Source organism: Sturnus vulgaris, chromosome 1 (genome assembly GCF_052056855.1).
Source record: "Sturnus vulgaris isolate bStuVul1 chromosome 1, bStuVul1.hap1, whole genome shotgun sequence".
Taxonomy (NCBI): domain Eukaryota; kingdom Metazoa; phylum Chordata; class Aves; order Passeriformes; family Sturnidae; genus Sturnus; species Sturnus vulgaris.
Genome location: NC_142243.1, coordinates 88,232,309 through 88,246,935, shown reverse-complemented (window position 1 = coordinate 88,246,935; position 14,627 = coordinate 88,232,309). Strand labels below are relative to the sequence as shown.

Sequence of the window (14,627 nt, the reverse complement as noted above, 5' to 3'; positions counted from 1 at the left end):
AGCACTTTTCATTAGACCAAGTGATATAGCTAGAAAAAAAAAGCAGATAAGCTTAAGTAGTCTCAAGGAGCAGATGAAGAGGCCAAGCTTGGAAACAGCCCCATGGGAGAATGTTTGGTTAACAATGTCAACAGTTGGAGGTTTAAAAATATCTTGAATGATCATGTGCTTTTCTTTGTTACAGGTCCCTCTGCTCGTTTGAATCATGTAAAAAGAATAGCTACCTGGAAAATCTAACCCCATATGCACCCATAATCATCATTCAAAGTCTGAAGTGGCAAAAAACTTCAAGAAGTTTAGTTATTCTCTTGACTACAAGCCAAAATAAGTTGTAGTTAATTTTCTGTGTGTTCCTGCATAATGTTTCTAAGGGGAAAATGTGTTGCTCTGCTGTAAAGCTCCTGTGCCAAGGAATTGTGTTTTGCCTCTGAATATTTAAGGTTGCCAATAAACTATTCTTGTTGGCAGGTTAATAAGAATATAAACACTGTGCAGTCCTGTGTTAATACTTAATTGTGTTTATGGGCAAAACTAAAAACTTTGCTAGCTATCTGAAAAGTAATACTCATTTCCAGCTGTTAAAAATATGTAACTATTTCAGACTACTTACTTGCTTCTTTTTTGATTTCAAGAAGGGCTGTAAGCGATTACGGTGAAAACCAGAGTAAAGATCTTTAAAAATCAATTACAAGAAGAAAGTTATGATACCTAAATTGTCATGTGCTGGGCTCATTGGTTTTTAAAATTAAATTAACTTTGTGTCTCTGCTGGAGCTCTGAGAAAGCAGGCAATCAATAATGAATGTGAGACAGTGTCTATTGAAAAGTTACTTATGGGATATGAAGTATAGAATGCTAATGTGCAGAGATATGCTGAACCCAGGTAACAAATATGGCACTTCAAAATTATTGAGCCACCTCAAAGGATCTCTATTTGCAACAGACTGTGAAGGTTATAAATAAGATTCAGAGTATAGAGGTCCAAGATGTAGAATTCATTCTGCACTGCAAAATGAAGAGGAGCTGGTTTATATCAGTAACCAGGACTTTTGTGGTCTATTGTTCAGGTCATGCATAAGTTGGCCCTTGGTTTCTAATTCATATGGCTGTTGTATGTTGTCTCACAAGTATTTATAGCAGCATCTTTTTCAAATGTTAACTACTTTGGTAGTTGTTGTTGTACATATTTTGAAAATATTTCGTTAAATTGATTAACTTAAAAAGGACAAATTAATTTTCTTTTTCACATTTCCTATATTGTAATGAAACTGAAGAAGAGGAAGTTTGTATATTTACATTTTTATAATCACAGACTACAGTGGTGGCAGATTTTGTCTTTAAGCTGGAATTTAAAAATGTATAGCTATGGACTGTTGAAAGGACAAGAATATTTAGCCATCTGCATTTAATGTGACTATATATTATATATTGTAAAATATTGATGTCTGTTAGTGCCACAAATAAAAACAAAATCAAAACCTGACATGACTTTAGAGGCTCTTCGTTTTTGTCAAATATTTTCCATTTACTGTAAGAAATTACAACTAGAAATGGACTTTAGCAAACCAGTATGCTGTGCTCAGTATCTCAAGTCTAGCATAAAATATCACAAGCCAGGAAAGTGCTCACAACTAACAGTTTAGAACTGCAGTAGAAATCACCAGCTAGGATCAATATGTGAGTTATATACATTTCAACAAAGATGGAATACTGGTAATGTTCCATTTCCTCATTAGGGAAGTTTATATATTCAGAACTAAGGTGCTCTGTTGCACTCTAGGATAAATAAGATCACCTCTGTTGATTGTGATTATCCTTCCTTTGCCTTTGAAATCTTCTTGGTGTGCTGCAGATCAGAAGCACTAACATCGAAAATGCTATCACAGGAAAGGATTCAGTCACTCGTAATTTTGATGATGTAGATATTCCCCACAGCAGCAAATACTCCTTCCTTGGCTGGCTGCTGCAAGGCAAATTTCAGTGCATCTCTCCTCCTTTTTGTTCTTAGTGTTGCCTGGGGGTCCTAGGTGCATAGCCCTTCTTCCTAACACCCTTTTAGTGCAATAAGTTATATGAATACTTACTTTTCAATGTAAGGGATTCAAAACTGGATTTTTTGACAATAGCATCCTCTGGGTTTCACAATACAAAGTTTCTGGTTCTGGGTGCTGGTGCTATATAGAACTAAAGTTTCTAAATTTTATCCAGAGATAAATTTCTGAGTAAAAGCTATAAAAACAGCCACAAGATAAGATGTCATCTTCACTTTGACAGAAAAAAAAAATTACAAAAACCCTGATGGCTCAGTCACAACTCAAACTAAAAATGGAAGGAAGTTCAGCTACCTACAGTAGGAAGCCTAGGCTGGCTGTTCATTCCCTTCTCATGTTAATGAGATTTGTGTCTGCTCTTAAACTGTTGAACCCTTGGTAGGAGCTTATCTGAACCCCAGGTGAATGCAGATTTTACTGTAAACCCATTTATAATGAAGTCTAGTTACAGGTATGACCCTTCCATATAGCAACTTTCTGTTCATGCTTTTAGTAGTAATAATGGTTAGCTCATCCTGAGTTAAAAGAAAAACCCTGAAGTGTGTCTTGTAAAGACATGGCCTTCTCAGCATCAGGTATTTTCATCTACGTGGCTGCTCTTGCTATCCTACACTGTTTGCTGGTCCAGACACAGCCTGTGTACACAGCCTGTAGAGATGTACATGTTGCCCAGGTTACACCCTGACATGTCCTATCATGGCATAGTCTGCAAGCTCCTTTCTTTTTTGAAGGACTGCAAGAAGGACAGGGAACTCCCCTTTTCCTCAGTGTTTCTCTGTCTAGATTGTCCCCACATGCTTTTGCCCCAGTTCAACCAGAGGAAAGACTCAGATATATGCCTGATTCATCCAGCCCTTTATATTTTCTTTTTTAGTAGGAGATTGAAATTAAGTGAATAAATGGTATCACCACGGAAACTGAATGGAGAATTTGGATTTGATAGCTTTATTAATTGTACAGGTACAATTCAATGTTCAGGGCTTAAAGAAATCGAATCTTGTGTCTCAAATAAAAATTTTTACTTCTTCCTTCCCCTTTTTTATCTTTTTTGTTTAAACATGAGTTTAGAGTAATTCTCAACCATTAAGTCAGCATTAGATCTCTCTGATTAGATATTTAATTTTCAATAATACTGGTTGTCTGCACAAACCATTTGACTTAGAGGAGTTCATTATAGATTGGGGGTTTTTTTGGAAAGACAGCCCGTTAGCATTAGTCATGCGAAGTATTGGACCAAAGGACCTCTTGACATGCACATCAATCTACTGAGTTTCAAACATGGCAGGGTTCAGCTTCCCCAGCTCATACGACTGATTTGCACTATTTATGCTACATTTGCCACAGCCAAAAATTGGCACTTCATCAGTGTGTAGGAGAAAGAAAGAGAACAAGAGATGCATTTATGAAACAATGGAAAAAGACACCCTGAGATAGTTTTCCCTCTAACCTCTCCAGAAAAGAAAGAAGCAGTTCTATTGTTGAGTGCTGCTTAGTATTAAACACAAGGTTTAATTTGAATCCAAAGACTTGCACAAATCTTGATGTGATTCAGTTTGTCTGAATGAAATGTTTATAAATCGGTTCTTTGTTGGTGCAATATGAAAAATAGTTGTCTTCTGCAACCGTTAATTAGCAACTTTTACGTATGTAAAGTATTTATTTGTGTATATTGTTTCTCATCTCTAATCCCCTGTTGGGTTGCATGTGTATTATGTGTACCAACGTGCTTTGCCTGTGAGACTTCTGTTAAGATTTATTAGACTATTCCCATTGTTACTCTGTTTGTTGCTGCTGAGCACACACAATAAAATACTCCATGCCCCTGCTATATAGCTTTAGTTGCCATAATGGTTGTGTTTCCTCACTTGCATGACCTTTGTAATGATACAGTTCTTTTTTAAACATAAAATGAAACAAATTCCTGATTTTTCAGTAATGTTCACCTGGATTTTGTGCATCGCTGTTTTGATCTGCTTTTCTTTTTTGTTTTGATTCATAGCTGATGGCTTCCTTTGGCTGGAGAAAGTTTCCCTGTAGTTGCATTCTCAGGGTTGTTCATCAAAGTATGGTAAGATGGATGATCCTTTCTAAAAGCAAAAAGGTACCTTTTTTTGGTTATTTTTACCAAATATAATTATTTTTTAAATAAATACAATTTTCTTAGATACTAGTAGGTTGCATGATATCAAAATCCCACTATCCTCTGTTTGTCTACCAACTTTTTGTTCTTGTTTAAACAGTTTCTTATTTAGTGCAGTATTGAAGACTTCAAAAAGAGAGAGAAAATAGAACTACTTAACAGGAATATTGTGTTTTTCACACTTAAGGAGTTTAGGAACAAGCTTGCTTCCATAGTCTGTTCCCTCCCATCACTCATTCCATATGTACAGGAGCACGCGCGCACAGAGTCTCCTTCGTCATTTCTGAAGGTCAGGAATAGTTAAAAAAGCATCTTTACCACGGGATCCTTTTCCATTTTTAACAGGAGCTTTTTTTGTCCTGTAAAATAGGAACTTCTAGAAAGTCAGGGACTAAGTTTTGGCGCAGTCACAGCAGCTATACACAGTCATTGCTGGAAGCAATGTCAAATCCAGCTCCATATAATGCTATCTTCAGCCAATTTCTTTTCCTTTGGGTTTTTTTTCCATTCCTTTTTTGTCTGTGAACTGATAAAAACATGTATGTGCCATGTCTCTTTTCTGAGGTCATTATTGTGCTTGAAGCCCTAAAAGGTTTTCCCTGAACAAAGCATAGTGGTGTTGCAGTTGAACACCAGACTGAAAGAGGACATTTATTCATACACAAACACCACTGTCCAGTTTGCAAGTCAGGAGCTGGAAAAGGAAACATAATTGAAAGAACAAGACTGTGGAACATTATTGTCTTCTACATCAGAACCTGTGTTTACTGTAACAGGAACAAAGCAAACACAGTGCAAATAGGCGTGGGCTTCCTTTGTCTTGTTCCATGCATTCAACAGAGAGGTTTCTGTCAGAAACACTGGCATCTGTCCCTAGTACTGCTTGGCACGGGTCAGTGGGTCACAACTTGAGGGTACTGGTTTGGGTGGCACCACTGATGGGTTGTGTCACTAGTTTGGGCTTTTTTTTGCCTTGTGATAAGCCAAAACGTGGTTTGATTTAGCCAGTACTCAAGACTGCAAACCAAGTGCCTGTGCTACTGCAATGAGCAAAGGCTCCACACGTGGACTGCAATTGAGGTGGACAGTAATCCATGATCCAGTGTGTGTGCCAACTACAGAACCCAGATGCCAGTAGCCAGTGCAATCATCTTCTTAAGCCAGAGGTAATGATAAAAGTGAAGGGAGAGGGAAAAGGATGTATCTACCTTCTGACAGAACCTAGGAATAAGCCACATGTAATTCAAAGAGCCGCAGCCCTCCCTGCCCCAGCAACATCTATCAGTGCAAAAAACATGCAGGAGGTGCCTCAGTAAGCAGCAGGTCCACCAAAACTACTGATAGATCTGAATTTTACCGAAAAGATCCTGAAACTGCACATATCTATGCTGATGCAGCTACCTGGTGGGTTAACATGCTCCAGACCAGACTAATACTCTCCTCAGGATAGACCTTTTGCTGATAAAATCCAGCCCTCAGTCCTTCAGTCAGCTCAGGAGGTGGGTGTACCTGGCAAGCTCCCAACCAGCAGCACCAAACACAGAGCAGTGGTTTGGCTGCCTGCACAGTGCATGCCTCCTCATTCATTAGCCTCACTGCTAATGTTCCAAACTTCCCAACTTATGGAAGGAACTGTCAGAGGCAATTTGCAGGCAGCCAGTGCTGCAAAACTGCAAAGAGTTATATTTTTACGTGTTGATGAATAATTTAGCAACAATTCTGTGTTATGTAAAATTACTGCTTTACTGCTACTGGGGCCAATGTTCGTACAAAGTGTTCTAAGCCCAGTTATACAAGTTAAAGCTTGCTAGTTTTATCCTATGCATCTGTCATTAGAGATAATTTTTCCAGGTTCAAACTGGGAAGCAGAGCAGGTCTTTCATTCCAGGAGAGGGAAGTTCCACATCCTTATTCTGCTTTATAATCCTGATCATCCTACCAGTTTCCAAATGTTCAGTTTTGCACTAGGTTGTGCAGTAGTGCTGGCTTTCCCCACAGAGGAAGATGCTATGTAATGTATTTCCATATAAACACCCTGAAAATCATCAATCCTCCAGACCTTTGCTTTATATTACAGAGCAACTGAAGATATGTTTACATGCAGGGTGGCCACAGGTTTCATCCCCCTCCCCTTATGGATGAAGCCTGTGTGCTTAATGTGAGCAGGGAACACAGAATATGGGCAGATGTAGATGTATCTGGTTTTGGTTTCAGGTTGGAAATTGTTCCTTTGAGATTCCACCTATTCTATACTCGGTGTAGGATTAAAATATTAGGGAAAGAAAGGAGTATTGCTGCCACCCAAAAGCACGCTTCTAACGGTAGATTGAGATTAAAAACCTACAGTAGCTCAATATGGTCCACATCCAGAAATGGAGAAACTTAGAGGCTTCCTTAGGACTCTGCATCTGAGCCACTGCTTCTACCATATTCTACAAGTGTTGCCAAGAGATGCTTAGTTGCAAATGCAAATATGTGCAAGGCTGAGGGATCAAAGAGCAATTAAATTAAAAACTGCTGACAGGTCAATCTTAATAGTCATTTCCATGCTGAAATAAGTCAATAAATCTTAGCATGCAATAAATCTTACCACATAAAGGTGGGCTTGCATAACAGGAAAATGTAGTAAAATATAGCAATATATTTTATGCAAATGCTTTTTAAAAGTAATGAGTAGCATGTTTTATTCATCTTGTCCTGGCATCAAAGCGGTCAAGAAGACATTGGACTTCTGGAATGGGTTAATCCTCTGCAGCAGCAGTGTGCTGAGCAGGCAGAATGCCTTCTATTTATATTACTATTTACTTATATTTGTAAATACAAGCCTTAATTGAGCTCCTGAGTCCTGCTGTGTTTGGTACTGTGCAATCACCACATAAGTGACTGTCCCTGCCCCAAAGACCTTTACAAACTAGAAAAGTCAGAAGAGGAGGATGGGAGCAAAGCAGTCGTGTGACTTGCCTGAGGTCACCCAAGTTGTTAGTGGCAGGGGCAGAACTGGAGCCTGGGATTCCTGTGCCATTCTTTGGTCCTGTTTTCCAAGTCATACAGCTTCCTGGCCTATATATGCAGTATATATATGCCTATAAATGCAGTAAGTATGGATCATATAAGAAACAAACTCAACCTCTCAGTATAGTTCAAGCTTCAGAGAGGCAGAGAAAACAGCTGTTCCCCTGGCTTTTATACCAGACACCTTAACATGCCCTCGTGTTTTTATCTGTTCTCCCAACTGCATTAAGTATGAAATATTAGATAATGCTCCTAGGTACTTGTGTCTATAATGAGGCACATCTCCAACAAACACATAATACAAGAGGGATTTGGAATCCAGCTGCTAAATTTAAAACAGATTTTCTGAGTAGTAGAAGTTCCTTGATAGTTAAATAGCCAATATGTCCATCACAGCTTCCTGCCCACCTGTAGCTGTACTGCCTGCTATCCCCAAGGGAAGATCCAAGACGAAAAGGTTCCTGATACTGCCGCTTCAGCAGTGCCCGAGTGCCTTAACAAAGATCTTTCTATTTGCCCCTGTGTAAACACAGGATGGCAGCCCAGGCAGGCAACACCGGGTGGAGGGAGCACGGATCGTTTTAAATCGTTTGCACGTTCTAAATCACCGGGCACGATCTGCAAAGAGTGGATCTTGTGTTACTCACTGCACTTGGGAGGCAGTGGAGACTATTTCCAGCTAATAAAATTCACAACAAATGACCCGGCACAGGAGAAGTCCTGTTCTCAAGGAAAAGCCTTACATCAGCACAGGCTCACAACTTGCCCTTCTCGCAGTGGAAAGACTGAAGGTTTTAATCCCAATTCTAAAGCAAGTCAAAACTTGGTGAGTATAGTAATTGCACAGACAAAAATAAAGGGTTGGGACAACCTGTACGTCCCTTCATCACCCCCCTTTTTCTTTGCCTAGATTCAGAAGAGCTGCTCTTAGGCTTATGTGGTCTGTGGCAAGATGCAGTACCTCATTTCCACAGTGTTTTTCCTGGAATTAACTGACAGCACATAGCCCAACCCAGGGCAATACCATGCTGCATGTTCCCAAAACTGTGAACAAAAGGTGAGGATTTCTTGTTTTCCTCTGAATGCTTGTGTTACATGTCTAAAGATGCAATGCAAATGAGATTTCAAAACTAATTTCAACCTGTTCCTTTTGTATACCTTTAACCAGAAGAAAGTTTTCCACTGTTAGCAAAAATGGCAAAAATGCTCTTTTGCCTCATATGTCCAGGACAGTCACCAATAATCAAAGGTAGCATTAGAAAAAATAGCTTTAACGTGCCAAGGGAGGCTTCTCCCCAGAGCAGGTAACATTACTCTCCATGGCAGCAAACCAGTCCAGCACTGAAGTCTGCCAGTCAAATACCAAATGGAAGATATAAACCTGGTTTTATAAAAAATACACCCCAGCTCTACCTGACCTATGCCTAGGAGCAGATTTTATTTTTCAGTGTGTGAGGCAGAATTTTCAGAGATGAAGAATGATGAGTCAGACCCACAAAAATCATGAGACCAGTATCCAGTATGATGAGGGTTGCATTTTTCTGTTTTTAAGGGAACAGGTTCTGCTGTGTGGTTTGGTCTGCCTGATTTCTGAAACTCATTTGTCTGTGGGGTGTTGGTAGAGTTGTCAGCACCATCCTCTCCTACCTTGTCCCCCCAGCTGTGCTTGCAGGGTCAGGCAAGGAAACCCAAAGTGGCCCCAAAGGCAATGAGCAGTTCCAGGAGAAGGGATGCTGAGTCAGCACAGCGCTCAAACAGCCCCAGTGAGCACAGCTTCTAACTCAGCCCCCGTCCACACCAGTATCTCTACAGAGGGCATTAATTGCTGCTTAAAAAGGAAAATAATGTGAATAAGAAGGATTAAAGTACAATATTCCCTGCAAGCACTGTTATTCATGCTACCAGGCTACTGAATATTTGACCCACATTTGCCAGTGAGTACTGAAAGGTAATTCAAGCCAGTACTGAAAAACAAATCTGGACAGATTACTCATTAAGACAGTTTTTACAGTATAGAGGGGGGAAAAAAAGAGACTGTCTTTAAAGTTTTTGCTCAGGCCTGTTCGACTCAGGTTTTGTAGTGGTACAGTTATTTCCATTCGAGGTGTGATATTTTTTACTGAAATAGATAAACCAATAGAACTACTAGTTGGGGACACTTGTACTGGCACAACAGTGCTTTATACTTGAACAGCTTATTTGCCTGCTTGTATGGAAATAGAAATTCAGGCATAAATAAGCTTCTTTATACTGGTATAACTGTTTCTACCCCAGGGAAATTAAACCATTTTTACTATACTAGTGTAGTTACAATTTTGTGTGTAGCCAAGCCTTTCCAGTAGTATACTTTTTGTGCAGAAACGCCCTCATGGAGGCCAGTGCCTGACTGTGCCAAAAAGCTGCAGAAAATCAATGAGATTATTCACGTATTAGTTATTTCATTGGATCAAGCTATCAAAATCTGATGGACGAGGAGAAGTGCTTTCATTTACTTTAGTTGTCTGCTAAAATAGTCCATGTATTTGGCATGGACTTGCAATGGTTTTGTTGATATCTAGAGGCAGCCGACAAAAGAAATGAGAGTCAATTTTTTGTAACAGGAAGAGTAACTTTTACAATGTCTTCGTTAGTTTGTTTTACAGGAGAGGAAAAAGGCTTTGGTAGGAGAAGCCTGTCACTGTAAGTCTCTCTGCTTTAGAAATGAGCATCCTTCCCTTGCTCACACCTGGGTATCTCCAATTTAACTCAGCACGATTTAGAAGCAGAAAGCTATTATCCTGTGAGATAATAGCCTATTCAGTTGTCATCTCTTACAGACAGTGTACGTTAAGCAAAAAAAAAAAAAAAAAAAAAAAAAAAAAGAAGAAATACAAGTTTTAAGGGTAGTCAGCAATTATGTGAAGCTTTTCACCTTAGAATGCCTTGCAAACTCTAGTTATATTTAAACTCAGTATCGCTGGAGTATGTCTGTACAAGTCTATCTGTGTGGGTGCTCTGTCCTTTTTTTTATGCTCCATGTAAACATACCAGGAAGATAGGCAACACTCACGGGTCAGTGTATGTGGCAGGAAAATGTTTGAGCTTTGGATAGCAGTGCTTGGAAAATGGTCAGGCTCCTGCTGTTGGGACTCCTGTGGGAGGGAAGGGAAGGGAAGGGAAGGGAAGGGAAGGGAAGGGAAGGGAAGGGAAGGGAAGGGAAGGACTTTGTTTCCTGCAGCCTCTAGTTGTGCTCAGAAATTGAGTCAACCTCTCCATTTAGGTGATAAGAAAAGTAACTTAAAGAATGGGGTGGAAATTATTTTTAAATACCTGCTGACAGTATGATTACTTACGGCATTATAGATAGAGTATGCAAGTTGGTGACCCAAGTATTTTCACACTAAATACGAATTCACAGTCTTCCTCTCTTTGTCTATAATAATTTAGAGGTCATTTTGGCAGTGTGAAAAATGGATTAATTCACCTGCTATCCTGATGGCCATTATGGGAAAACCACGAAGTCAGAGAAGTGCCTTGATTTTTACGACTGAAGTCTTATGCAGACATGAGTCTATTATTCAGCTGCAGAGCTCTGTGGCCCTTGAAGCTGAGTTGCAAGGGTGAAAGTCACTGCTCTGCCAGTAATCACATTGCCATTACATGAAGTTTTAATCAGCAAATACTGGGCAGATACAGCTCCGGTACCATACTCTTAAATACAATGGAATTTACCCCACAGATGACTGTAGGTCCTTGTTGTTAAATCAACTCTGCCTGTTTACCTTTCAGCTGCAGGTTAAACATATGAAATGTGCCATAATCCAGCTTTTCCCACATCAGAGGCTTGAAGAAACCACTTTCCTGTAGCACTGCATATAAAGAGCTAACGTTTCTTCATTTGCCTCACATATCAAGATTCAAGGTAATCAGTCATTCATTCTACATCATAAATAATACATGTACCCAACCAAACACAAAAGGCTCTACTTCTGTCTGTTTTCCCTCCACACTTTAATAAGATCCTCTGAATTTCAAGATGAAATGTGCAGTCTCATATTTAAATCATTAGGTCCCTGTGTGGTATTTTGTCTCATTTTTGCAAGGTCAGGGTGCCCAATGTGCTCAAAGAAAGAAAGAAAGATAATGACTTTATCAGCAGAACAAAAAACTGATTCAGGGTGAAGAGGAAATAGGGGACCCATAGAGGGTAAAGGCTTGCTGGGGATTTGCAAGGGAGCTGTAAATCAGTGGTTTCATACTACAGTGAGATTCACCTTCTCTGTGGTACAGTGTCCTGCCATAATGAGCCCTCAGCTCCTCTGTCGGCCATTTCCCAGATTTGGATGTGTTTTGCTGAAAGGGTAGCAGTCCAACTTCCAAAATACTTGTGGAAATTTTAGGGAAACTGGAACATTCACCCAAACAAAACAGAATTTCACAATATCAAGATGTTTCCAGTAGCTAAAACTTCCTGATCTCTGTGCAGTTTCTGGCCATGATTACCTGTTTGGAACAGAGGATGGTCCTGAGACCCAGTAAGCCTGGCTTTCATTTTTACCTCTTCACAGACTTCCTTCGTGACCCTGGGTAAATCATTTCATTCTTGCATATCCCTGTTTCCAGGCCTGTGTTCATACAGGATATCCTCTCTGCTGGCCTCCTCTGTCCTGTCTGCTTCAAAGGAAACCTGCCAGAGGATGAAGAAGGGGCTGAATTGTTGTGCTTTTGTTAAGCACTGGGGAGGTCCAAATCTTAGGCAGCAGTTGTGTTGCCTCTAATATAGGACTATTATAATAATGTGATTGTTTAACCCAGCTAGCTTCCCTGGCTGTTGAACTACAGATATTTATGGTGGGTGGCCACCTCAGAAAGGTGGTGTGGGTAATGTTTGTGAAGCACTGCTTAGATTAAAGGTGCTAAGCTGTCTTTACTGTCAGGTCCCACCAAGTGCTCACATGAATGCATTGGGCACAAAAGTATCAAAATAAATGCTACAACTCTTATTAGTTCAAGCAGACGCAGGACCTCAATCACAATCCGAGAAACAGTGAGACAAAAATTTAGCAAGCAAATTAGCAACACTATATTCTCATGCCATCTTTAAATAACCATTTAACAACAAAAAAAGTCACCTATAAATCCAGATAGAGACACATGATTGAACTCCAAAGCTAGTTTATAAAAAAGGTTCCAAAGCCTACATGCTTATATGTTATCTTGCACCGCAGTAACCTGGGCAATACCAAGACCCCTCTGGGCAGTGGCAATTTAGGCACAAAATAGCTACAGAAGTGCATGATTAAACGTAGAGTGTTGAATGAGTAACACTTGCACAAGTGTCACGCCTTGCCCCCTAGTTATACCCATGGTAAATTTAGTCCAGTTGATGCAGTCTTCTATGGTACTCAAAGCTGCTCTCCCTCTTCTGTGATGCCCCTTACAGGATCTTTCAGTAAGAAGTAAGGAGATCACAAAAGACCTTTACAGGTAATTAACTAAGCTGTGGGGGTGGTGCAGCAAGTGCGACCAATTGAGAACTTTAACACAAGTAATGTCATTCAGTGGTGGTGCAGTTTGGGCTAATTGTACTCTTCTGGCAGGTTGCTCCTCTACCAGGACAGCTGCCCCAGGCACCCACTGCAGTGCTGAGCTCTGGCATAACATACTTTGCTCCCACCATCCCCAGGCCCTATTTCCAGCTGGGGTGCTGGGGGCAAGAGCAGACCCTGGCAGCTGGGATGGAGCTCATGGCATCACTGCTTGGCAAAGAGGTCAGAGATTTTCAGAATCCAGAGTCTGCTCACAGCCAGCACAGCCAGACCATAGTGGTCAACAAACCACTGACCACAGAGCAGACATAGAGCCAAGTGAAGATTATTCATGAGAAGAATAGATTGTTTCCCTCTTCAATTATCTTTTTACTGCTGAAAATAAAAAAAAAAAAAATCCTTTAATTATATGAGGTTTGTTTCAAGACCAAGGGTTCAGGATAAACTAGCAGGCTTAAGAAAGAAAATGTCCATAAACTGGCTATTCAAAACACATATTCTTTCCTAATGATTTTCCTCTCTTCTCTAAGATGCTGAAAGAAGATGGGCTGATAGTCATGTTCCTGAATGACCCTTTGTACATGACGTATCTAGAAATTGAAATATATACAATGAGTTATAGTGACTACCTTGTACTTAAATTAATCACAACCCAGATGGAATACAAAAGATTTTACACACACATACACACACATACATATATACACACAAGCAGGTGTCTTACCTCCTGAGGAGGTTATAAAGGAAACCTGTAAATGATGGATGAAAAAATAAGTCCTCCCTATGTTTGTTTAAGTATGCATCCCCTGTTGTGCTTATCTAAACCTGGAGCTCTTAGAGATGCTGATAAGCATGACAGACCTATTAAAGCTTCATTTGAAAATCTCCAGAACATACACCCAGCCCCATGTCGACTGAAACCCTGCTGTCCCCAGAGCCCCCAGGCTCAAGCAGAAACATTAGTGATGTCTAAAAAAGCAAGGTCTGTTGCATCTCTGTGCCTCATCACTTCCAGGCATAACTAGTAAGAGTCCACATCTCTCTCCTCTCCCCTATAAATGTTGCTCAAGCATCAGAACTTATTTTGTCTTCAGGTCCTGACTCACAGCCCAACTTCATCCCTGGGTCCTGTGCCATGCATTTTAAGCCAAAAACTGAGGTTTTCCTTAGAAACTCCCTTCCTAGCTTCCCTTGCTCCTCCTGGCAAACAACCAGATCAACTGCTAGGATAACCCTGGCTGCTCCTGAAAAACAACTGAATGAGCTTGGCTTTCTTCCTTCCAGAGGGTGCAGGTCTTTCCAGCTGCCAAGACGGCTCAGGCTACCTAGAGAGATTTTTCTGATGCACAAACAAATCTTCTGGAGGTAAGAAGAAGTCACAAAGAGGGCAGGGAGCCACCTTTCAGAGGCAGCCTGATGCAGTGTGCCTCCCAGAATGTGGCAGGGCCTCAGCAAAAGAATTCACTGGTGATGGCCTTAGGCCCTTTTTACACATGCAGCCCTAGACATGAGATCTGGGCCAGTTTCTGGAGAGATTATGGCCCTTGGGGTCATTTGATTGAAGACAGTCAAAGATGCACAGTAAAAACCTGCTCATACTTAGTTCCATTTAAGCACAGTCCCAGCAGATGGGCGTTAGTGAAGGAATGACTGTAAATGCTCTCCATGTCCTGGGGCCTCCCTTTTCCTACCCCACCACAGGCTATTGGACTTAAAACTCCACCATGACTGGTTTGTCTCACAAATCTGCTCCCCAGAGAGTGTAAATCTTGCCCTCAGATCATGAACATAAGTTTGTCAGTAACACATCTCAAATTTTTCTCCAGCTCTATAGATTATGAGCTGTCACTCCCTTTTGCTGGGTCTTGTCTTTGCGATTGTCATTAGCTTGTGAACT

At 40.5% G+C, this 14,627-nt stretch overlaps 1 protein-coding gene across 6 annotated transcripts in view; it reads left to right on the top strand.

The window, feature by feature from the left end:
• COBL (cordon-bleu WH2 repeat protein) overlaps window positions 1–1,482 on the top strand; it is a 157,306-nt gene extending 155,824 nt beyond the window's left edge. For all 6 annotated transcript variants that reach the window (XM_014872280.2, XM_088171397.1, XM_088171406.1 and 3 more), the window contains one exon: window positions 185–1,482. In XM_014872280.2, coding sequence (XP_014727766.2) covers window positions 185–202 — 18 coding nt within the window. In that variant the 3' untranslated portion in view covers window positions 203–1,482. The remainder of the gene's footprint in view (window positions 1–184) is intronic.
• Window positions 1,483–14,627: the final 13,145 nt, after the last annotated feature.